Source organism: Sceloporus undulatus, chromosome 6, assembly GCF_019175285.1.
Source record: "Sceloporus undulatus isolate JIND9_A2432 ecotype Alabama chromosome 6, SceUnd_v1.1, whole genome shotgun sequence".
Taxonomy (NCBI): domain Eukaryota; kingdom Metazoa; phylum Chordata; class Lepidosauria; order Squamata; family Phrynosomatidae; genus Sceloporus; species Sceloporus undulatus.
Window position 1 is genome coordinate 103,634,600 of NC_056527.1, and position 24,401 is coordinate 103,659,000.

General features: G+C 43.3%; 1 protein-coding gene across 1 annotated transcript in view; it reads left to right on the forward strand.

The window, feature by feature from the left end:
• The window catches only part of ATXN2L (ataxin 2 like), a 26,646-nt gene extending 6,189 nt beyond the window's left edge, over positions 1 to 20,457 (forward strand). Inside the window, exons 2-23 of the mRNA XM_042474606.1 lie at positions 5,277 to 5,317; positions 6,059 to 6,115; positions 7,314 to 7,385; positions 7,630 to 7,780; positions 7,887 to 8,011; positions 8,096 to 8,187; positions 9,446 to 9,646; positions 10,249 to 10,424; positions 10,744 to 10,848; positions 10,954 to 11,151; positions 11,460 to 11,549; positions 11,850 to 11,914; positions 12,028 to 12,302; positions 12,390 to 12,459; positions 12,720 to 12,866; positions 13,000 to 13,072; positions 13,168 to 13,355; positions 13,465 to 13,594; positions 13,688 to 13,809; positions 14,727 to 14,936; positions 19,618 to 19,798; positions 20,007 to 20,457. Of these exons, the coding sequence (XP_042330540.1) occupies positions 5,277 to 5,317; positions 6,059 to 6,115; positions 7,314 to 7,385; positions 7,630 to 7,780; positions 7,887 to 8,011; positions 8,096 to 8,187; positions 9,446 to 9,646; positions 10,249 to 10,424; positions 10,744 to 10,848; positions 10,954 to 11,151; positions 11,460 to 11,549; positions 11,850 to 11,914; positions 12,028 to 12,302; positions 12,390 to 12,459; positions 12,720 to 12,866; positions 13,000 to 13,072; positions 13,168 to 13,355; positions 13,465 to 13,594; positions 13,688 to 13,809; positions 14,727 to 14,936; positions 19,618 to 19,798; positions 20,007 to 20,056 (2,819 nt within the window). The 3' untranslated portion in view covers positions 20,057 to 20,457. The remainder of the gene's footprint in view (positions 1 to 5,276; positions 5,318 to 6,058; positions 6,116 to 7,313; positions 7,386 to 7,629; positions 7,781 to 7,886; positions 8,012 to 8,095; positions 8,188 to 9,445; positions 9,647 to 10,248; positions 10,425 to 10,743; positions 10,849 to 10,953; positions 11,152 to 11,459; positions 11,550 to 11,849; positions 11,915 to 12,027; positions 12,303 to 12,389; positions 12,460 to 12,719; positions 12,867 to 12,999; positions 13,073 to 13,167; positions 13,356 to 13,464; positions 13,595 to 13,687; positions 13,810 to 14,726; positions 14,937 to 19,617; positions 19,799 to 20,006) is intronic.
• The last annotated feature ends 3,944 nt before the right edge of the window (positions 20,458 to 24,401 follow it).

Below are 24,401 nucleotides of genomic sequence, written 5' to 3' on the forward strand. Positions count from 1 at the left end.
GAAACTCCCCACTGTGAGGAGACCTTGGGCAGGACACTCTCTAGTTAAGGTTTGTCACACACTCAAAAAGACGAGAAATAGCATTCGTAGGATTGTTGCAAGAGACCTCAAAAGCCACCCAGGCCAACAGCCTGCCATACAAGAATACACAGTCAAAGACCCCCCCCCCCCAAAGTATCCAGCCTACGTTTAAACACTTCCAAAGAAGGAGAGACTGCCACACACTCACAGAACGTGTTCTTTCTGAATCTCATGGTTGGGATAGGTTTGAGCGGGGATGGAAGAAAAGAGCCAGCGTGGAGTCGGTAGTTTAAGGGTTGGGTTTAGGACTCTGGAGATCGGATTGAGCTGTGGAAACTCCCCACTGAGGGAAGGTCACTCTTGCTAAGGTTTGTCCTGCACTCATAAAGACAAAGAGAGCCTGCTAAAATAGCATTTGTAGGATCATTGGGAGAGACTTCAAGAGCCACCCAGACCAACCCCCTGCCATGCAAGAATACACAGTCAAAGAACACCCCCACCCTGATATCCAGCCTCTATTTAAAGTTTAAACATCTCCAAAGGAAGAGACTCTCACACTCTCAGGGAGTGTGTTCCACTAAGAATCCCATGGTTGGGATATGTTTGAGTGGGGATGGAAGAAATGGTAAAGAGCCCAGCCTGGAGTCGTGGCTTGAGGGTTGAGGTTAGGACTCTGGAAACCAGGGTCCAGCCATGGAAACTCACCACTGAGGGGAGGTCACTCTCTTGCTAAGGTTTATTACACGCTCAAAAAGACGAAGAATAGCCTGCTAAAATGGTAAAGAAGCCAGCGTAGAGTCATGGTTTGAGGGTAGGGGTTAGGACTCTGGAGACCAGGGTCCAGCCGTGGAAACTCCCCACTGAGAGGAGACCTTGGGCAGGTCACACACTCAAAAAGATGAAGATAGCCTGCTAAAATAGCTTTCGTAGGATTGTTGGAAGAGACCTCAAGAGCCACCCAAGCCAATCCGCTTCCATGCAAGAATACACAGTCAAAGAACCCCACCCCACCCCCCTTGACATCCAGGAAGTGTGTTCTATTCAGAATTTCAGAAGAGGGCTGGATGGGATAGGTTTCTGTCAAGATGGGGGGGGGGGATGATAGAGTCAGTTTCATGTAATGGTCTGCATGTTGGATTGGGACTCTGGACCCCCAAGCCATGGAAACCCCAATAGGAGACCTTGGGCAGGTGACACTCTCCCTGGGCTTTATCCCACCAGACTCTTCTCCTGCTAAAATAGCATTGATTTTCAGAATCTCAGAAGAGGGGTGAATGGGATAGGCTTGTGTGGGGATGGAAGAAATGGTAAAGAGCCACCGTGGAAACATTGTTTGGGTGTTGGATTAGGGCTATGGAGACCAGGGTTCGAATCCCCCTGCTCAGGCATAGAAACCTCATTGGGTAAGTCACAGTCTCGAAGAGGCGAAAATAGCCTGCTAAAATAATATTAATTCTCAGAATCTCGGGTCCAAAACATGCTGCAGAAATAATCTAGTTTGAGATTGTTTTAACTGCCCTGGCTCAATCCTAGGGAATTCTGGGAACTACTTTTGTGAGAAATTTAGCCTCTGTCAGAGAGCCCTGGTGCCACAATAAACTACAATTCCCAGGATTCCCTAGCACTGAGCTAGAGCAGTTAAAGTGGTGTCAAACTGGGCGATATCTGCAGTGTGTTTTGGACCGCAGAAGAGGGATGGATGGATGAGATAGGCCTTTGTGGGGATGGAAGAAATAGTAAAGAGCCAGCATGGCGTAACGGTTTGAGGTTTGGACTGCCACTCTGGAGACTATGGCGCGTTACAGACCGCCGGATTGCGGCGGTCTGGCTCCGCCTTCGCTTTCAGCATCCGGGAGCCGCAGCGGCCAAACCGTGTGGCTCCCGGACGCTCTGAGGAAGGAGTGCGGAAATCACGCTCCTTCCTGGGCCCCGGAAGAGACGCCGCGAGGCGCTAGTTGCGCACTCGTGGCGTCACTTCCGGGGCACAACATGCGCATGCACAGCGTCTGCTACATCAATATGGCGGCGGCCATGTGGAATGGCCGCTGCCATTTGTCACAGACTATCCGTGATAGGGTAGGGGCGTCTGGAAGAGACGCCCCTTTTTCAAACTGGGATGTCCTCAGGACGTCCCTAATGGCGGTCTGTAACCCGCCTATGATTCAAATCCCCCATTCAGCCATGGAAACCCCACTAGGCAGTTTATCTCACAAAGGAAATCAGAAGTTTATCCCTTGAATAGCCCAGAAAAATAATGTAATTACGCAAAACAATTTCACAAGATGTAGCACAAAACCCGCCATTAAAATGGTCACAAAGAAGCATTAATGTGTATCTTTTTACTTTTGGGATTTTGGTGAGAATGCATTTTCGATATCACTTTATTTGCGCAATTGTGTGTGATAATCATTTATGTAATTACTTGCCATATTCACTTTATTTGCAGGATGCTTTAAATGTGCTTTAATCTCTCTTTAATGCTGAAATTAGCCCCAGTGTGATAAACTCCTAGGTGACCATAGGCAGGTCGCTCTCGATAAATTTTATCACACACTCAAAAAGACAAAAATAGCGTTCATAGAATAGATGGAGTTATTCATCTATTGTTAGAGAATATAAGTTAGCCCTCTGTTTATATGGGGATCCGTTCTGAGCCCACCCACCCCTGCGAAAATGAAAGCTTGCACATATTCAAGCCTCATAGGCTTAAACAGGGTGCCAGGTAAACGTGCCATTGGAAATAGTGCAGGTCACCCCTCCGCAGATATTTGAGGTCGTGAGTTAGGAGGGGTGACTGTAGATGGAATTATTCATCTATGGAGTTAGTGATAGAGTTGGAAGAGACCCCAAGTCCCATCTACTCCAACTCCCTGCCATGCAAAAATACACGATCAAGGCACCCCTGATATCCAGCCTCTGTTTAAACACCCCCAAACAAGACTCTTACCATTTGAAAACACCCAGGGAGTGTTTTCCACTCAGAATCTCAGAAGAGGGATGGATAGGATACGTTTATATGGGGATGGAAGAAATGGTAGCGAGAGACAGTGTCATGGTTTGAGCATTGGACTGCGACTCTGGAGACCAGGGTTTGAATCTCCACTCAGCCATGGAAACCCACTGGGCCAGTCACCCTCTCAAAAAGGCTAAAATAGCCTGCTAAAATAGCATTGATTCTCAGAAGAGGGATGGATGGGATAGGTTTGTAGAGGTATGGAAGAAATGATAAAGAGCTAGCATGGTGTAATGGTTTGAGCATTGGGCTAGGACTCTGGAGACCAGGGTTCAAATCCCCGCTCAGCCATGGAAAACCCACTGGGACACCTTGGGCAGGTCTCGCTCTCCCTAGGGTTTATCACACACTTCTCCTCCTGCTAAAATTGCATTGATTCTCAGAATCTCCTATGAATCTGGAGACCAGGGTTCAAATCCCAGCTAGGCAATGGAAACTCCACACTCTCTAGGCTTTAACCCATCAGGCTCTTCTCCCACTAAAATAGAATTGATTTTCAGATTCTCCTGTGACTCTAGAGACCAGGGCACGAATCCTGGCTCAGCCATTGAAATCCCACTGGGTGACCTTGAGCATGGACAAATCTTAACAAGGAAACCCTATGATAGGGTCATCATAGGTTCGCCATAATTTGGAAACAGCTTGAAGGCACACAGCAACAAGAAAGTAAAGGTGTATCCTCTTTAAAAAAGAAACCAGAAGCAACTGGAATTCTCAGAAATAATTGGTCTTCTTGCTATTAACTGCTGTCAAGTCAACTTCTACTCATGACAACCCTATGTATGAGAAGCTTCCAAGTCCCTCCATTGTCAACCTCTCTCAACTGCAAAGGATAGCAATGGCAGCCTCCCTCTGAAGAAACTTACCAGGAAAATCCTAAAATATCTTCATGTTAATGTCTCCATAAGTTGAAAACGACATGAAAGTGTGCACAGCAACAACACGAAATGCTGCTGCTCTCTTTTGGGCCCCTTCTTGCTCAGTGGGCGAAGTTGCAGTTCCTTGCATGCATTAAACCCAGTGGGGGCTTATACTCAATTGGGTGCCACTCTTAACTGGGCATTTGCACTGTATTTTATCAGAAATAAATCCCATTAAATTGATTGTTGACTTGGAAGTATGCTTTATAGGGCTTCATCTGCACTGCAGAAATAATCCAGTTTGATACCAATTTAAGTGCCATAGCTCAATGCTGTGAAATTCTGAGAATTGTAGTTTTGTGAGATATTTAGCCTTTTCTGTCAGTTCTGATGTCACAACAAACCATAAATCCCAGGATTCCATGGGCTGGAGCCGTAGCAGTTAAAGTGAGGTCAAACTGGATTATTTCTACAGTATGGGTGCAGCCTATAGTTCTTTAAAATATACCTTGAAATGGAGGCCTTGCTTCAGATAATGGTTTGAGAAAATTTAAAGGTGAATGGAATGCTCCTATTCTGCTTATTTCAGGCAGGATGTTTTCTGTCTAAGGGCTGGAACAGACCGGCAGTAAGAGCCAGCTTGGAGGCAGCGTGGGGGCGTGGTGTGTAGATGACACATGCCCTGATGCTGCCCCTTAGCCGGCATCATGCCACCCACCTTCCCAGAAGGCGGGCGGTGTTCTGACACTGCATGTTGCAAGAGCATCACAAAGCTGCAGTAGTGGAAAGGGCGTGCTTTTGCTAGCTCAAAAAGGTGTGGCATTTTGCCGGCCCCTTTTGAGCCATCAAATAGTCGGCGTGGGGCTACGGTGTGCGTTTGCCATGGTCCTGATCCAGTGCTCAAAGGAGCGGCGTCATGCCACACCTTTAAAGCTGTCTGTTTCGCCCTTAGTCAGTCAGCACGGGGCTGGTGGGCATGAAAGATGTTTTTGAAATTATGTGCAGTTTTTGGTCTATATTACGGACTAGGCTTTTGGTAAAAGCCATCAGGAACTCTTGTATGCCCTCTGCACGTTTAAAACAAAAAGACCCAATAGAGAGTATACTTTTGGTAATATACTGGTTAGAAGTTTTTCCAAAAAGTTTTTCTCATCCTATTTTGTGGACAGACTTCTGTTTTCTTAGCTTATCAAAGAAACCCTACTTTATTCTCTGCATATTAAAAACTGGATTCTGCTTAGGGTCATTTGTAGTTAGAATCTACACAAGTAAACTCCAGTGATGATATAATGTTTTAGAGATGGCTTGTTTTAAAGAATGCTTACATTTTGCAGTGGATAATACTACTTTCATGTGAGTTATTCCTTGCACCTGATTCATTTTCAGGGGCCAGAGCACAGGCAAAGGACCACCACAGTCTCCTGTAAGTACCACGAACTTAAGCTTCAACACCATTTTTTTTGTGTGTGTGTTTAAATATGAGTTATATACGACTTGCGTGACTTATTTAATTGACATTTGAACTTATTTCACTCACCAGATACTTTTGGTCCCCCTCTCCCATCATGCTTTACCATCAGCCATGTTGGCTGCAGCTAATGGGAGTTCTGTTTCAACAGCATCAGGAAGGCCACATTTTCTTTAATCCGGCTGTATTGCTGTTGAGAAATGCTGGATTATCATCATCTGGGTGCAAAGGCAACTGCTCATAACTTGGTAGCAACAGATAGCTGTTACAATCATGTTACTGGAAAGGACAAGTTTGATTTTGAAATAGAAACTGAAACAACAGTAAAAAGAAACTGATGAAATATGTGATTTCTGTCCCATTATGAAAGAGGCCTAAATCCAATTGAAGAAGAGAAGGCCAATTGAATCAGTAGCATTTACATACATGTTGACTTAGTGTTCAGAACTTGTTTCACTTGGTCAACTTTTGTTGGGACTAGTTGGTGTTGTCTTTATGATTTCTGACCAACATGGATATAAAAATAGCAGTCTCGCATCTCATTCCCTACAGTGCTTTCCTGACTACTAATAACGGTGCTAAGACTGTGAGCACTAAAGCATCCTCTCTGGATCAAGAAGAGTGATAAAAGTCAGCAGATGTTGAGAAACTTTCTGATGGGTCTTGTCTTTTTTACCCCTCTGTATTTGTCACCAGGTCTTTGAGGGTGTCTATAACAATTCACGTATGCTGCATTTCCTGACAGCAGTTGTGGTGAGTCTCCCATAGATAAGAAGGACAGGTGCATATGCATTGCAGGGTGGCACTGCTGTAGTTTCTTTCTGTCTTGTCACATGTAGGACATCTTGCAGGATAAATTCTTGGGTATATAAACACTTATTGCAGGATTAGTATCTGGACAGCTATATTGTTATTGTGTAGTGCTGACTGTGTGTTTCTTTTCCATTGCTTTTACTTAGTTTTGCTTAACTGTTATGTACCAGCTTAAAAAAAGAACTTGCACAGAATGAATTGTGGAGTATTTTCTGATCCTGATGAGAATTGCAATTTATTGAGGTCAATTATTAACATTTGTTAGGCTTTCATGTACACTTTCATAAGTACACTCCAGAAAGTTTGCCTCTGCCCCAGTTGGCTCAATCTGCTAATTTCTAGAGTACATAAATTCAGATTCTCTGCATATGCGGCCAAAAAGCAGCCTGGAACAGACTTTATTTGTCCTTGTTCATTACATTGGCTTGGAGAAAAAGAATATCTAGTGGTAAAAAGCAATAGATTCATTGTGACATCTTTTATCCAGCACTTTTTTTTAATGTACACTTACTGAAATGTGATGACATTACATTGTTCAGGGGACAGTGAAGAGCCAGTGTGATGTAATGGTCTGAGTGCTAGCACTCTGGGAAACTAGGGTTTAAATGCCGGCTCAGCCATTGAAATCTACTAGGTGACTTTGGGCAAGTCACTCAGTTAGCCTCAGAGAAAAGGCAAACTTTCTGAACAAATCTTTCTAAGAAATCCTCATAATAGGGTCACCTTAGGCCACTATAATTTAGAAAGAACTTGAGGACACAGTGCAACAACAAGGTGGCAGTACATCATAATGTCAATATTGTGCATTCTTCAGGAAAATCTGGCTCTGAGAGACTAAAATGCATGGGGATGAAGGTCACTTCCTGGTCAATGTTTTTGTGGTTGTGGGGACTGGATGACTTACAAAATGCAGAATCTATGTAGACCCCACAGTTTGTTAGTCCAGATTTGATCGTACAGTCCAAATTGATGGTTAGAATTTCTGCTCTTCATGCATTGTTGATATATATATTCTTCCCATTCTTTCTGGTACTGCAGCTAGAGAGAAAAAACTACTCTCTGATGCAGGGATGTGATGTTCAAATTTGAATTTGAAATGCGTTCTCAGTGTTACTTACATCTTCTTATTCCCTTCCAGGGATCTACGTGTGATGTGAAAGTCAAAAATGGAAACACCTTTGAGGGGATTTTTAAAACCCTGAGCTCCAAGGTGAGTTTTGGATTTGCTCATCTGAATAGAAAGCTTTCTGTTTAAAGCTTTGGTCTGCTGGTTTAAATTTAAAATGAAATTTTCCACACTAGATAGAGGTTGATTCCCCAAAAGAGATGCCTGTTCAGTACCCTGATAATGGATCAGGGAGGGGATGTAATATAGGACAGTGCTTCCTCTTCTTGACTGCTTTATATGGGTAGGGAGATGTGGTATATATTAACAGGGATGTATTTATTTATAGTTTGAGCTAGCTGTGGATGCTGTGCACAAGAAGGTACCTGACCAGCCAGTAGGACCCAGGAGGGAGGATATTGTGGACACTATGGTTTTCAAGCCTGCTGATGTCATGCTGGTGCACTTCCGCAATGTTGACTTTAATTACGCCACCAAAGGTAATGCAGTTTCAAGATACCAGATGTGAACTGTGATGTGTTCTGGACTAGAGTAGAGACTGTAGATGTTTTCCACCCTGAACTGTTACTTTGCTTTGTTTTCTAGATAAATTCACAGATTCTGCTATTGCCATGAATTCCAAGGTGAACGGAGAGCACAAAGAGAAGGTGCTACAACGCTGGGAAGGGGGAGATAGCAACAGCGATGATTATGATTTAGAATCTGACATGGTAAGTGTCCTGGTCTTTATTGAGGCCACAGAGGGAGGATTGCTTGCATGTTGCAGTTACAAGACTATGTATTTATTATTTCAGTCTAATGGCTGGGACCCAAATGAGATGTTCAAATTCAATGAAGAAACATATGGTGTGAAGACCACCTATGATAGCAGCCTTTCTTCATATACGTAAGTTAAAAGTTTAGTTGTGTCTGTTTCAGGGTGCAAATGATTTTATTTATCAAATGATGATGATAATGTGGCTGCATGGGAAACAATGGAAGTTGCAGAGTAGTAATTCACAATAAGAGAAAATAACTAGTTAGTCCTTTTCTTCATTTCATCACTGAGAGAACAGTCATTGCTGGTTCATACAAGGCATTGAGCAGGTGATGCATAAGGGACAGGAGAAAAATAGTGGACTGAATTTAGAGTGCACCCAGTGGGTAATACCATAAAATGGTCTTGATGGCTGGTCTGTAGATTTAACAAGGTCTGAGGATCAATCAGAAGCTATAATAAAACTTTATATCTTTGTTTACCATGGCAGGGTAAAATGCCTAAATGTCTTTAACATAAATTGAAAATGTTGCCACCCTCCCTAGAGTGGTGAGGTTGGCTAAAATGTGACTTTCACGCTGAGAAGTAGAGTTGCTGGCCTTTTTATATCTGTATTTGAAGGCAAGGCTCCAGGATATTGTGGATGTCATGGTGTGATCACTCGAGAGATTTTTGTTGTTGTTAACTGTCCTCAAGCCAACCTCAACTCATAGTGACCCTGTGGGTGAGACATCAAGATTCCTTGTGTCCCACTGCTCTGCATACATTCTGGAGACTCATGCACATGACCTCCCTAATTGCTTCTAGCCATCTTATACAGAAGTGCCAAGTCCTCTTCCTTTTGACTACCCAGTTTGTATGCTATAGATTGTGGATTACACAGATAGCAGTCACATATTTAATGACTTTTTTCCATATCAAACCACAAACAAAACTTACAGCTGTCATGGTCTTGGGCTGTGTTGCTTGGAGCCTGGTCTCTAAAATGCAGACAGCTGTGCAGTAGTTCAATCTTTGTTGATATCCCAGCATAACCAGGAAAGTTATAACTGCTTTCATTTGTAGTGTTCCTAGCACTTTTTGTTGAAGAAAATTTCTCCTCATGGATTAATTTAATTTCGTTATGCATGCTTATTATGCAGAAAATAGTTGTTCAAGGCTAGGTTAGTAGTATTTCATGCTTACAAACCCTCCTTAGTATACCAGACAGAGGCACAGACTTCTGGAAGGAAGAATGTCTTTCTCCAGAGTGGAGGGTGGAAGGGTGTTGGATTTTTATGAATGTGTGTATGCGCATATGTGTACAACAGGTTCATTTCTCTGAGGGCTGGTATTGTGTGATTGCCTTGCATCCTTATTCCTCTCTCCTGTCCCATCTGCATGACAGAGTCCCTCTTGAGAAAGACAACTCAGAGGAATTCCGGCAGCGAGAGGCCAGGGCTGCACAGTTGGCTCGGGAGATTGAATCAAGCCCACAATATCGATTACGTATTGCAATGGAAAATGATGATGGGCGCACAGAAGAGGAGAAGCACAGCTCTGTGCAGAGACAGGTGTCAGGAAGAGACAGCCCTAGTCTGGCATCCAGGTGAGCTGGTAGCATTGGTGAGCAGGATAAAAATGCATCCACCTACAACTTCAGATTGCTAATAGAGATTTTTTTCTGGGTGAGCTTCCAGTTATAAAACACTTGAGTAGCTAGCCTAGGCCCACATTGATGTCTTTTCATACCAGGAAAATTCTTTCTAATATCAGTAACCATATCTAGGCCTGTTTATTTCAGATGGATAGTATTTTTAGTTCTCAGTGACTGCTTTTATGCTTTTGCATGTTTGTGCTGGTTCACATTTGTTTTCTCTAAGGTTGTATTTATGGTTTGTTTGTTCACTGTTCATCAGTATGATTGTCAATATAGACTTCTTTTGGTGAAGCAGCAATAGGCCTTCACTAGCTTAAGGCAGGGCAAGCTTCCACTTATTGTTTGTTTAACTGTGCCTGTTTGGGGAGAAAAGAACAGTGACAAAATCCACCTTGCAAACCAGTGCTTGAAAATTTGCTCACCCTTTACTGCTGCTGCATACCAATAAGTTGACAGTAGAAATGCCCTTGATTCTGTTGTTAAAACCCTTGATAACATTTTCCTTAATGCTCTGACCTTAAGGAAGACACTGAATTTTTCTGTCTTTATAGAGAGGGCAAATACATACCGCTTCCCCAACGTGTCAGAGAAGGTTCACGCGGTGGGGTACGATGCAGCAGCTCTCGGGGCGGGAGGCCCGGCATGAGCTCCTTACCACCCCGTGGAAGTGCACATCATTCAGAAAGCAACTCTGGCTCTATTCCAGAACAACGAGGCATCAATGGAGGTGAGGCTGAATGCTTGTAAACTGAAGCATTTGACTAGGCTGGTGCTTTCACTTCATGGGACAAAATGCTTTTATATAAGTAATTGAATTAAGCTGCCTCATCCATTTCTTACCTTGTTGATTTTCAGGAAGAAAAAGTTAGTGGCTTCTTAAAATTTTGACTATAGCTTTCTACTTTGGAATTTCCAAAAGTGATCCTAGGTTGTGGTTAATAATGGATTTTCCTGGTGCTTTCTTTCAGGTAAAAGCTGGAGATAATAAAGCAACATTTAATGTACCCTTCATTCATTTATTTGCGTCTGTGGCTGTTTTTTTCTAGGTCCATCCAGAATGTCTCCAAAGTCGCAGCGACCTATTCGGGGGGCCAAGAGTATGTCTTCCCCTTCTAGTCGCCCCATGGAAGTTTCAGCTGCTTCTCCAACAGGTACAGCAGGCAATTAAGTTAACAAGTCATTCCCCAGATCTTCTCCAAAAGACTATGCTATGTGTTACTGTGTTTAAATCTAACGGCTGTACTTTTGTCACACAGTGGGCCGTGTATATACTCCGCGTTCTCCAAAATCTGCCTCAGCTGTGCCAGTCTGTTCCCAGGATCCCCCAGTAGGATCAGCTGTCCCTGCTGCTCCTGCATCTCCCTCTGAGTCAAGACCTGCCATGGAATCTAGTGCTTCCCCAACCCCGCCTTCTCCCAAGGTCCCAGCATCTGCTCCTGTAGCTGCTGTTGAGGGTAAGAATTCACACAAGGTAAAGCTAGTATGGTTCACTAACCAGTGTGAAGAAAGTGAACTTGGTACTGAAATCTTCATATTATTGATCTTTTCTAGAGGATTGGTCTTCCTTTAATTAAGCAGGCCACTTTCTAAAATCTATACTGTATTAGATTTGATCACTTTCTAAAATCTATTAGCTTTGGTTGAGACGTGGAGTAAATATCCATAATTCTTATGAGGAGACCATATTCTTCAGACTAATTTCTGTCCTTTTTTCCTGGGCGTGGGATGTAACAGGTCATTTTTCCTTTCTTTCTATATTAAGTTAAAGAGGTGCCTAGCTCTGCCACCAAAGAACCCAGCAGGACCTTGGAGGTTATGGGACCTTCAGACTTGGTCAAACAGGCAAACAAAGGTTTGTGCCTTCTGTGATTTTGGTGGGTGGGGGAGCACAGCACTTTCTGCCTTTTCAGACTTTCCAAAATAAAGTTCCATATTCTCTTTAACTAGCCTTTATTTGTGTAAATTCTGCATGCACTTTCTGATTGCTTTGCTGTTTTCAGCAAGACCAATCTAAACCTTAGTAAGAAAAGAAATATTTTATGGGAATTATTCTGTGAAGCTTGAACTTTGGCTAATTCTGCAAGTGGTTTTCAAGATGGGGTTAGGATCCCAAAGGCTTTGGTTATAGAATTGTCCTGACACTCTATTCTAGGTCTTCAGAATGAGCAGAAGAGGAATCAGCTAGAGGAACTGCGCAAATTTGGAGCCCAGTTTAAGGTGAGGTTGTTCTTATCTCTCCTTAGTGCATTTCGTATATGGAAGGGGATTATGGGCATCACTTGTTCCTGGCTACAGTTGCTTATCCTTTTGGTTTGTTTGTTTTCTCCAAGCTGCAGCCCAGTTCCTCCCCAGAGGCCACACTTGATACTTTCCGGGCCAAGGAGCCTCTCGAAGGGAAGGTGAAGGACAAGCCCCCAGAGGCATTGGTTGGGGCAGGGGGTACTTGTGAGGTGCCTGATGAATCTCCCAAACCCAGCCTAGAGCTCTCTGAAGGCAGCAGCAAGGAAGAGAAAGGATCCTGTGAAGGCATGGAACGACAGACTCAGACCTCTAGCCCTCTGGGCAAAGGGGACACAGATGAAAAGGAGGACGGCCCTGTCTCAGAGTGAGTCTATAGCAGGGACTGCAGAAGAGGAGTTGTTGGTGTATGTATCTTTTGTATTTATCTCTTTCCAATTTTACTCTTCTCTAGGCAGGTGAAAAAATCAACACTGAATCCTAATGCAAAGGAATTCAACCCCTCAAAAACTCTGCTGTCTGTGGTGCGTAATTGTGTGGGAGAGGTTAACTCTCTGGTTTTATTTATTTTACAATGCTAGGTCTGTAGTTTTATTATTTATTTCACTTAAACGCCACTTTTTTCCCAGAGTGAGAGTTAAGGGTTAATGGGGCTGCCTAACAAGATGTGCCTTTGTGCAATATCTGTTCTTCTGCAGGAGAGTAGAGTAGTTTTGGAAATCCCTATAATCATTTTTACAGTGGCTTCTTCAATAATCAATATCTTTTTCTTTTCCGTGTCTAGAACAAGTCAACAAGTACGCCCACATCACCAGGACCACGTACTCACTCTACACCCTCCATCCCAGTAATTACACCAGGGCAAAGTGGCATGTATAGCACGCAGTACATCTCTTACATCCCACAGATTCACATGAGCCCAGCTGTGCAGGTGAGTGATGTGGTGGTGGGGTATATGTGGATAGTCCTGGTTTTAGGCACAATGATAGCCTCCATAATTCTTCCAAATTTTGGTGGAGACGGGGTAGTGCTAGAGGTAATGGATGTGTCCCCATTTTCTACAGGCTCCCCAGATGTACCCTTACCCTGTTTCTAATTCTGTGCCTGGACAGCAAGGCAAATATCGAGGAGCTAAAGGTTAGTGGATGGAGGATGAAGGAGCCATTGGGAACGCTGAAAAGGGAAGTGTGTGCAATACCAACCTTTCCTAACTGCATGCTCTTCTTTTCCAGGTTCTCTGCCCCCACAGCGTTCAGACCAGCACCAGCCAACCTCCGCTCCTCCTATTATGCAGGCGGCAGCAGCAGCTGGGCCCCCTCTTGTGGCTGCCACTCCATATTCTTCATATATTTCCTACAATCCCCAGCAGTTCACAGGACAACCCACCATGATGCAACCTATGGCACACTACCCCTCGCAGGTGTGTCTGAAATTTGTTTCAGTAGGAGAAGGAAGTGTGCACACTGATGGGTATGTGGGTGGATGGGTGCACGCGTACCCAATTTTCTCATTTGTGTTCTTCTCTCCAGCCTGTCTTCGCCCCTATGCTGCAGAGCAACCCACGTATGATGACATCTGGCAGTCACCCCCAGGCCATAGTCTCATCATCTACTCCCCAGTATCAACCAGCAGAGCAACCTACACCTCAGACTCTTTATGGTGAGTTTGTATTTGGTTAGAAAACATACCCACCCTAAGCTTTCCCTCTCCTCCTTTGCATTGTTGACTGCTGCTTGCTGCTTCTCTCCCCAGCCACAGTGCATCAGTCGTATCCCCACCATGCTACACAGCTACATCCGCATCAGCCTCAACCAGCTACCACACCCACGGGCAACCAACAGCAAGCGCAACATGCCGCCCCCAGCCCTGTGCAGGTACCATGGGGGAAGGGGGAGCACAGGGTGTGGGCTACTATTGAGGGGTGCACTTAATGCTTGACTGGCTCTTGCACCTTTCACAGTTTGGTTGTGTGTTTTGATATTGGCCCTGTTGCTAATGTGATCCTTCAGACTCTGATCTGGGAATCTGGTTAAGGTGTTGAGAGAGGAGAGTTTAGAAGTGTTTCTTTTTGGGACTTCCAGAATCCCACTTATGATGGAAGCTGTCACCTTTGCTCTTGCCTGTTGGAGCTACTGTCTGTAGAATGAAGTGTCAGGCATAGACTGCATGCTTGCTTGCTGTTTCATCTGTTTGAGAATTAAATCTTACAGCAGAGGGGCAAGATGGTACCTACAGTTATTTTTGACTTGGCTCTTGATACAGGAGGCAGTTTCTACAAAAGCACCAATGTGTTCACGAGTAGTGTCTTTGTGGCTGAGAAGGAACAGTAGAGGCAGGATGATGTAGCTGTAAGAGAATGAGATGGGATCCATAACTGCTTTTAGCTCTGGTTATCTTGGTATGGCCTTCTGGTTAATCAGTATCCAACAAGATTTGTTTATTTTACAGAATCTGCACTTGGTGCTAAAAATCCGAGCCATCTGTTCTTCTCTTAAGTGATGAATCAATTAGACAGATAATTAAGAAGTCCATATAAAACCTAATATATGTGAGAAAGTTTAAAGAGAGCAGTAACGTGAGAATTAGTTTTATTTATTCAGACAGAACAATTCCTGTTCCTGCCAAACATGTTGAACAGAGACACTACAAAAGTTGTAGTCTGTATCTCCATAGACTGTCTTACCTTTGTGCTGGGGCAGTACCAAAAAAAGGAAAAAGAACATGACTTTAAGGGCAGAGGTTATTCAAAGTTCTGGATGTTCCGTGGTGACTTTTCTTCTTTCTGCCACAGCACCAAGCTGGACAGCCACCTCATTTGGCCAGTGCCCAGCAGCAGCAGAACCTGTACCACACAGCCACTCTGACAGCTACACCGCCATCCATAACCCCAGGGCCCAGCGCTCAGTCTCCACAGAGCAGTTTTCCCCAGCAGGCAGTCTATGCCATTCATGCCCACCAACAACTGCAGCACGGCTACACCAACATGGCCCATGTCACCCAGGTAAGTGCTCACTTGTGTAAAGAGGGAGGCTGTGGTATGCATTGTGTCAGCAACTTCTGAGTAACTGTTCACAAGTGTCCCAGTTTTACATTAATGTTTAAAACTGGAAATGAATGTACCCAGTTAGGTTCTTAAGGCAATCTAATTTTGGGGTGATTGGAATGGAAGGAGAGTCAAAGCTGAAATGAAGGTAGTTTAGAAAAACACTAGGGAGTGTCACTTGCGTTTCACCAGAGGATGGTTTCTATTTTTATGAGAGTTAAGGTTCAATACTTCTATTGACCCCTGGATAAGTCAACTCAGATTTTTTGGGTCAATTTTTTGACTAAAATTTCTAGACGTGAGTATATATAGTAATTGTCACCAAATGCATTTTTTTTTAATTTAATGTACTTTACATATACATTTTTGGTATGAAGATGTTTGCACTTTCCAGTTTGGGACAGTGCCTAATGAAGTAGACTCTAGTGTAAAAACGTTTATGCCATAATAAATTTGTTATTTGCCTTAGAGTGCCAAAAGGGCATGTGTGCATGTCATGTTAAGGAAGGGTAGAAAATGGGTCACCATGGATTGCTTACAGCCCTCAGAACTTTGTGGCTTGGAAAACGCCTCCTCTTTCCTCCCTCCTTTTGCCCCAAAGTCTCTTAGGTAGCAATGTGAGGCAGTTTTGATATATTTTCCCCCTGCCCTGTTTTTCTTCAGCTGTTTTAGACCCAGAGGAAACCTTTTCAAAAATAAATTACCTAGTAGTTGATATCCAGGTCATTTCCTGTTAGGGAAAAAGGTCTTGCCTTGGTCTGAATGTTCTCTTTGGTGGGATACAGACCACCCAAAGCGGACAGTCTCCCACCGCCCTAGTCTGGAGGCTGAGGCTTCCCCGTGGAGCAAAAAGAACCCTTAAAAATCAGGTTCTTTATGTGATGCTGCAGTGCTCCAATGGTGCAGTTGCAGCATCACAATGGCGCCGAGACATGCAGACACTAAGCATCCGCCACATCAAAATGGCGGCACCCATGTGTACTGGGCGCCGCCATTTTGACGTACAGATTACGTACTAGGGTTGCGGGGCGTATATAAGCAGCGCCCAGAGGCAACCCTAGTACGTATGCTGGCCGGCGCTTTCACCAGTCTGTACAGCGCCAAAGAGTGTGTTAACTTTGTTCCCCATGTCTCTTAGAGGATATTGGAGAGCATATGGAGGTGAGAAATTTTTTTCAAAAAAAACAAAACAAAACAAAATTGGGTGAGTTCCTAACATTTGTTACTCAACCTGTGTTAAATCATGATTTGTATTTGGATTAAATTATGAACAATGTGGCAGATGGAAGTGTGATTGCTCCTCTTGCTAATCAGTGTTAAAAACAAGAATTAGCTGTACTTCAGCAGAACTAAAGTCCAAAGCAACCGCTTCTGCAGGTGTAACATATTGTACAATAGCATTGTGCATGGATTTGCTCCAAAATGCATGTTATGATCATTGGTGTCCTTTGTGACCATCTTCTTCAAAACTATGCTGAGAAGCATTTTAACTTACTAGATAAGACACCTTCATTCTGGAATATGTTTTGGTATCTGGACCTTCTGCTTCCTTCCAGAGCAGTCAGTCAGAGATGTAGCAGTAAAACCCAAATGACAAATTGCTCACCTCTGATGTAAACAGATGTCTAGTGGGGCATCAGTTGGTTTAAAACTGGCAACTCCAAAATCCAGCTTTTCCAGTAATTGAGGAGATTAATATGATATGGGTTACTCTCACTGTTCTAGAAGGCAGGACCATGATATCAATCATTTTTACATCACTAGAGGTGTGTGGAGGGTGTGGGCCACACTGGGTGATACCCTAGAAGAGGGGTGACACCCAGTTGGGCCCTCCTCTTACTGTGCCCCTCCCAGTTTTGCCGTGGCGGTGGAGGCCTCTTCACAATGAGACCTCCACCACTGCGGCAAAGGAGAGGACTGAGCATGCCCTTTTGGCTGCAGCAGCCACCTGCACCAGGTGACACCAGGGATGAGGATGCCACTGCATTTTGATACCTTTTCTGTTAGGGAACTGGTAGAGTCCTGCCTTGGAATCGAAGCAGAAAGGTTCCAGTAATGGGGAGTGTATCCCAGGTCTTGCTCCTCCCTCTCACACAAGAGACAGGGTTTTAACTTGCACCTACCAAAGTAGTCACAGCAGGAAGGAAAATTGCCTGAACTCTTATGAATGCACCACACTGTGAAGAACAGCTATCGGAGTCTGCATTAGTAGAAATAAACATCATTTTCTAATGATGGAGAAAAGAAGAGGACAGGCAGTGCCCAAGAAGTAACTCTACAAATCACAGTCAAGGGGGTTGCTATTCTAAACATGGTTGAAATAGCTGCGCTCCTAGTCAAATGTCGTTCCTCCACAACAACAGCAGAGCCTGAGCTGTATAGGAAGTGTCAGTACACTGCCAATGCCTCCTAGAAAAGAATGACGTGGAAACGTGCCTCCCCAGGGTTGATAACTAAAAGGAAACAAAAAATTAAGTCTATAGAGGGATGCTGTACAAACCAATGTATGCCAGTCTCTTTCTTTTTGTGACTTAGGATCAGTACAGAAGGATGTCAAGGTAACAGTCTGAGAATGGTGAAAATGACGTTGACCATAGAGATAGAGTCATGCTCAAGGATCTAGCTATTCCTCAAGAGTCCATTCTTAGAAGGAACACCTCTCTAGGCATTTCTAGGTCCTTCAGTGTGATTCTATGTTCAACCTTTGCTGGAAGTATATCATAGAATCTTGCTGGAAGACCTAGAAAACATCTAGAGTGAACATATTTTTTCAGACATGGGTAAGCAAAATCATGGGTACTAGTCCCACAGATGCAGGTGTTATGCTGTAATGTGACTTTTGAAGGGAGTGGCTTTGTTAAGGCTGCTACCAGTTCACGTATTCCCTATTTGGGAATTGCACGTTGTTTGGCTGGCATTATTGAAATCACCCCCTGAATTATTGTGTTCTATAGAGCTTAAATTTCTGGTATGGACAGTTCTATTTTTAGTTGTTATTACTTCAGCTTGTAGGGTGTCTTGAGGAATATCTAGATCCTTGAGCATGAGACTGTCTATGGTCAACGTCCTCCAGAAATCATACATTTCAGTTTGCCCCATGTAAGGCAAATACCGCATAAGCTCAAGCCCCATTCAAAAGCACCGTGCACCATTCAGTTAATAGCAGCACGGCTTCTACGTAAACCAGAAACCGCGTATGGCGCAGGCACACTGTAGTAACAGATGCTGTTATGAAAGCTGGAGCAGAAGCTCCATCTCTAGGGAGAAAAGTCCCTGAGAAAAGGGTTGTTTCAGGGTCATCAGTAAAAGATCACCTGTCACATTGAAGGAATAAAAATCATTTTAACTGTGCTAATACAGCCCTAGAAACATCAGCCTAGCTCTTTCTTTACTCTTGGCTATGACCTCAAAGAAAGGTATAGTAAAGAAATCCAGCTTTGGATTGGACCTGATCACCAATGCCTTATCAGTTACTTAGCCCCTTCACTGCATTTCTAAGCAGAATGGGCAAGCCCTCAGGTGTGAACAATCTGTTGGGAACAAATTACTGTGAAGTCTTATCCTTCCATTGGAGGGTTTTTCAAGAGAGAGATATAGTCATTTTGACTCCCTCCGCCACACTTCTGGTGGCCGAAATGAATGAGGAACCAAGAACATTTTTGTTGCGTGTGCACTCTAGTCACCATAGTAAGAATAACCTGTCTGACACTAGGAGCAACTGCAGTTTTGGGGGGATTTTTTTGGGGGGTGTTCTATTTGTATGTTTTTTTGCTTGTGTGAGCAGCTGATTGGATGCCGTTACTGTCTATCCCCCCCCCCCCCCCCAAAAATAACCTGAAACTCATGCTGATGGCTTGGTTACTAGGGAGATCCAGTGGGAAAAACGGTCCCGCAGTGATGTGAGGTGGAAATACAATTGAGATGTAAACCTACAGAAACTTGCCGAGTGACACTTGGACAGTGTTCTTTATTTCTGGCAGTCCACAGTTGGTACTGTCTCAAATTACTGGATCTGCATGAATGCTACTTTCGTATTTTTCAAGTACTTGCAGAACGTTTTCTGCCTTTGAGAAGAGGGGTTGCCCCACATTATCGTTGTTAGTAACTGGATTTTTTAAAAGGTTAGAATCTTAAAAGCTTGAGGTTTTAGGAATGACATTTATTAGTCCTCTACATACCTTTTTTGCCCTTCTTATTTTTACATATTCTTGAAAGTGCAGGACTGAGCACCTGCAAACAGTTAAATTATGTTGTCTGATGCAGTATAGATTACTTGCCAATCCTCAGAAATAATTATCGGTTAAACCTTGTTCTGACACTTGTAGTTCTATACAGCAATAGTAGCTGCTGTCTTCCCATATGTAATACTTTCCTTTTGGTTTTAATTAACTTTTCATACTGAAATCGTTTCACATATTTGATAAAAGCAACCTAGTAATTACTGAAGACTCCAGGTTGGAGCAGTTGCACAAATGTAGTTTGTTGCTCCAGATCGCAGCAGTTGCACAAATGTATTCTGTTTCCATACACTTCGAGCTGCTTCTATACTGTCTTAAAAATCAGTTGGTAAAATGCCACATTATCCATTCTTAAAAGCCATGTTGTGAATGAGCTGAAATCCTTGCTGTCTTATCCACAGGCCCATGTCCAGACTGGAATTGCAGCTGCCCCACCACCTCACCCTGGAGCTCCACAGGTCATGCTGCTGCATCCCTCGCAGACCCATGGCGGACCCCCGCAAGGAGGTGTGCCCCAGAGTGGTGTGCCCACCCTCTCAGCTTCCACACCCTCCCCATACACTTATATAGGGCACCACCAAGGTGAGTCAGGAATATGGGAGAGTGGACTGCTGATAGGCAGTCTGTGCTATGTAGAGAATGGGGGAGATTGAGGACATGTTGCCTCAAGCAAGGATGGTCAAGTTGTTAAACTTGCTGGGCCTTTTTTCTTTGTGAGACGAGGGGTGGCTTGGTGGTCCTGGACTGTGCCTTTGTTATCCTCACTGCCTCTCTCTTCTTCTCTTTCCAGTTCAGTCTCATCCTTCCCAGCAGCTTCCGTTCCACACCCCTGGGAACTGATGTCTACGCTTCTCCCTGTGACCTGAGATCCCAGCCAGCCTTGGCTCTGTTGCTGGCCCAAAGCCTGGGCCAGCCCTCATGCCCATGGTAGAGGCCCCTGGAGGGGTGCAGTCTGGCCTGGCCCGCCCCCCCTCGCCAAGCACCTTCCTTTCCGTTGGTTTAGTGAAGCCCACTTGGGATGCTGTCAGCCAGCGGGACGGAGCAGGGCCCCTCCCCCTTGCCTGGAGAAGGGCAGGGTTTCTTTTCTGTTATTTATGACTCCATTCGGGCTCTTAGAGCAAATGCCACTTTCCCACATTAACTTGACAAGGACATGACCAGATGGACAAACCTTGACTTTTTATTAAGTAAAAATATTTAAAAAGTTTAAAAAAAAACCAATAAAATTTTAAACTAACTAATGTTGGGCTTGGGATGACTGTGTGGAAGAGGGCCAGTTTCTAATAGGCAACATTTTGTTTTATTTTTGTTGGTGATTTTGCAGAATTGTATTGGGTCAGGAGGCTCTGAGCATTCCCCAGAATTAGCTCATCCAGATACAAGAGACTCTTTGCACAGATGGGCAATTGAAATCCTCTATTTAGAGCTTGACACTTCATACATACCCTTCTGAAATTAGCTACCGTGTATACTCAACTCTAAGTCAAGGGCAGGTTTTGGGTCCAGTATTACTGAATTTGCTGTGACCTGTGAATAAGTCAAGGGTAAAACATAGGGCCATGGGTGTAATGGACGAAGCAAAGAAAATGGCAACAGCATTATCAATTATTCCAGCCTTTAAATTTAATTAGACAATTTTGCCTGTTTTTTATCGAAATCTTGGAAATGTTGACAAACATGCACAAATGTCTTATTCAATTGCCCTGATTCCTTAGTAGGAAGCAGGTATATTTCAAATACTCCCCTTGCTTCACTTTTTTCATGTTCACCTGCAATAGTGGTTCCTTTTCACCATCAAGTGAAAATTCCCAGCGTTTGGTACATTCCATCACTGTCTTTCACTTGCTGACTGGTTCTGCAAGTCTTAAGACCAGCTAGTCATCACTTTCTCTGAACAACAGTCTATCACCTCCTTGTTTTCATGAGAAACAAAAGATGCTCCTGGAAAGCTCACAAGCCAGAACAGATGGCAACAGCCCTTCTGTGTCATATGTACTTGTGTCTGAATACTAACTGCTATACTGCTGTTGCCCATGGAGTTTCCATTTAGTTTTTATGTTTAAGAACTAACTAATCATGCTGCAGTTATTTTAACCGGGATATGGGCTTACTGCTTCTATAGTACTGAGAGGTAGAGAGTGCACATAACTCCTAAGGCCTGATCTGGAGCAATCTTTCTAGATGAGAGTCCATGCTGCTTTGCGGGGGGGGGGGGGGCAAATCACCAGAAAGCAACTCTGCAGACTACTCTCAACTTGAGGTGTGCAGAAGCAGCTCTAGGGCCTTATTGGCAGCCTCAGATCCTCTTCTCCTAAGATGGGCAGGCCAGCATTGACCCATGGATAAGTCAACCCAGATTTTTAGGGTAATTTATTTTTGCCAAAATCTCTCGACTTGCGGTCGAGTATATACGGTAATCACCAGGTGAGGTACAAGTTGGGGTAACGAAGCCTAAAAGCAGTTGTTCTAAGAGAAAGGAGCCATTGAAATCAGTGCACCCATGATCAGAAGTGTTTTTTTCTAAACTGCACAGTAGATTTTTAAATTATAAGGGACCCTTGATATTCACTGAGGTTTGGTTCCAGTACCACTACCACCCACTCACTGGATACCAAAATTCTTGGATTTGACAAAATCAACATTGGGTTTTTGGAATTTATATTTTTTGAATATTTTCAAACTGTAGGTGGTTGAGTCCATGGATGAGGACTCCGTGGATATAGAAGGTTGACTACTGATTTTTGCAATTCAAATTATGTTGGAAGGACTTTGACTATCATCAATGATATTGAATCCCTTCTGCCCAGGACAGTCTTGGCTGGAGGCTCTGTTTCCACTTTTATTTTTGCAAAGGTGGTTAAGGAGGAAAATGTAGACAATGACTTGGGGAAAATATTTTTAAATTGCTTTATCAAATGTAAACCCTAAAGAGGAGAATCCTAGGCAGGCTAGAATCTTTGCCATTTGGGATTTGTTCTATGTAAAGAATGCATGTGGTTTTTTTGTGCTGAAAACTGCATTTTCTGTGTGGATAATATTTCTACACAGGAAGGATGTTTTCTGTGTTGAAAATCCATGTTCGTTTTATTTATTTATTTTTGCATAGGACAAATCCCAAACTGAAATATTCAAAAACTGCAGTATTCAATTACTTCCTTGCATTGAGCAGTGAGGTGGTAAACAGCTCATTCTTGCCTGTGAGAACAAAATTTACATTCCTGGTTTTAAAAAAACACAACCCTGCATTTTTCTTGTTTGCTGTAGACTGTGGCAATTAAATCCCATTTTTGAATCTAGCCGGTTGGTTTCTGTGAGGATTTACAAAGAGTGCAGGTTCAATTTTATGACATGAGTCATGAGGTTTTCTTAGCTGCCTTGGGACTCAATTGGACTTCACCTTGATTGTGGCAGGCTGCTTGAAGTTCAGCAGTTCACCCATTAACACATGTCATAGGAGATTTTTCAATAAGAGACCCATGGCCATAATCTGCATCTATCACTGATGTGCAAGAACCAATAGGCCTAAAAGCAGTTTGGACTCAGTCTCACAGATAGGAAACAGCATGAGAACCAGTTCTTCCTGTCCTGTTTCAAATGAAAATGCAAAGTAAAGAATCAAGGTGTACACCTTCTTGGGAACTGAAATAAAGATAGCATTTTTCTGTTCTGTCTCCACCAACCATATTTGTGAAGCGGGCTGGCATGCAAAATTAGGCTGAACGCGTTGGCCTTGATCAAAAACCAGTGTCAGATTAATGTATTCTGTAACCAAAGTTTTAACAGGGTTATGTGTATTCTGGAGAATTCAACATCAAGGGAATCTTTGCTTATAACAGTTGTCTTTGTATTCAAAGTACATACTGAAGTCTCTTGGAGAGGATTTAGTAAGATTTCTGGTTGAGTTCACAGCCTGCATAGTTTCTTCAGCATAGAAAGAACATTAGCTAGAGCCAGTTAAGAATTTTTTTGTCCCCTCAGTGCAAAACATGAGCTTTAGTATAAAAAGCATTTGCACCTATTGGGGATGAGGGGACAGAACATGTGACATGATATACCAGTAGGTCTTGTCTGCAATGTCCAGCATACTCTGGGATGTGTTTCAAACAGCTGCGTGGCAGTGACAAATATATCCGTACAGTGCTATATATCTGCATCCTCTGGATTGTTGTCACTTTTGTCCCTAGTGGTTGGCACTAAAAAAATTTTGTTGACAGGATGTTTATCTTTCCAAAGAAGGCAATATGGCAAGTGTTTAGTTTGATGGGGGGTGGCTACTGGAATCTAAAAACGGCTAATTAAATAGCATCTGCCCTCATACCATAAAGCTGATTTAGCATTATTTAGAGTTCAACAAGCATATAGTTCTAATACTACTGACTTTTATTGGAGTGGGAAGCCTAGGAAGTTTGCTGAAAAGAAATGGAGTAATTTCAAGATTCTGAGTTGCACCAGTGCTAGCAGACTCTACTTGTAAACAGCAGTACTCCTTTAGTAATGTTCTCACATTTTAGTAAGAGCCTCTCTTTAAAAAATGTGGCCAAACTATTGTTTACTGCCTTTGTCACATGGCACAAGAAATGATGTTTTGAGACAAACCAGTTGCTCACCCTTACAGCTGGGGTCTGCAGAGATACTATTTTCTACACATTTCCACATGCCCCCTCCCTTTCCTACTCATTTTCTTTGGACCAGTGCAGAAGCAGTAGCCCACAAAATCTTGTACCATTAAAATGTTAGTTGTCAGAGTTACACTTGGTAGTTCAGGATGGAGTGCATGAGTCTAATGAGGATCCACATGCTCCTGCAAGAGCTAATGTTTATACAACTGTGCCAAAACTTTGCTCACTTCCAAAATCAGCATGGCAATGCAGAAGCTAGAAATGAAACCACTATGTACAAAGAAAGCAAAATGTTAGCTTCAGTTCCCATAATGCACTCTTTAGAGAAACACTTCTGGGAGTGATGTAACTTATTTTGCCCTCCATTGTTACTGTGCACCCCTAATCAGTCAAGATCCACAGGGCTGTTCAACATCTGAGGTGTCTAGTGTCATGTTTAGGCTTGCTTATAAGGCTTTAATTTTTAGCTATGACAGTAACTGCAAGGTTCTCCAGTACCACTGTCAGCTAGTCTGCATCTGCTCACTACATTGTATTGTGTAACCTTGACTTTTCTGGAGGAAAAA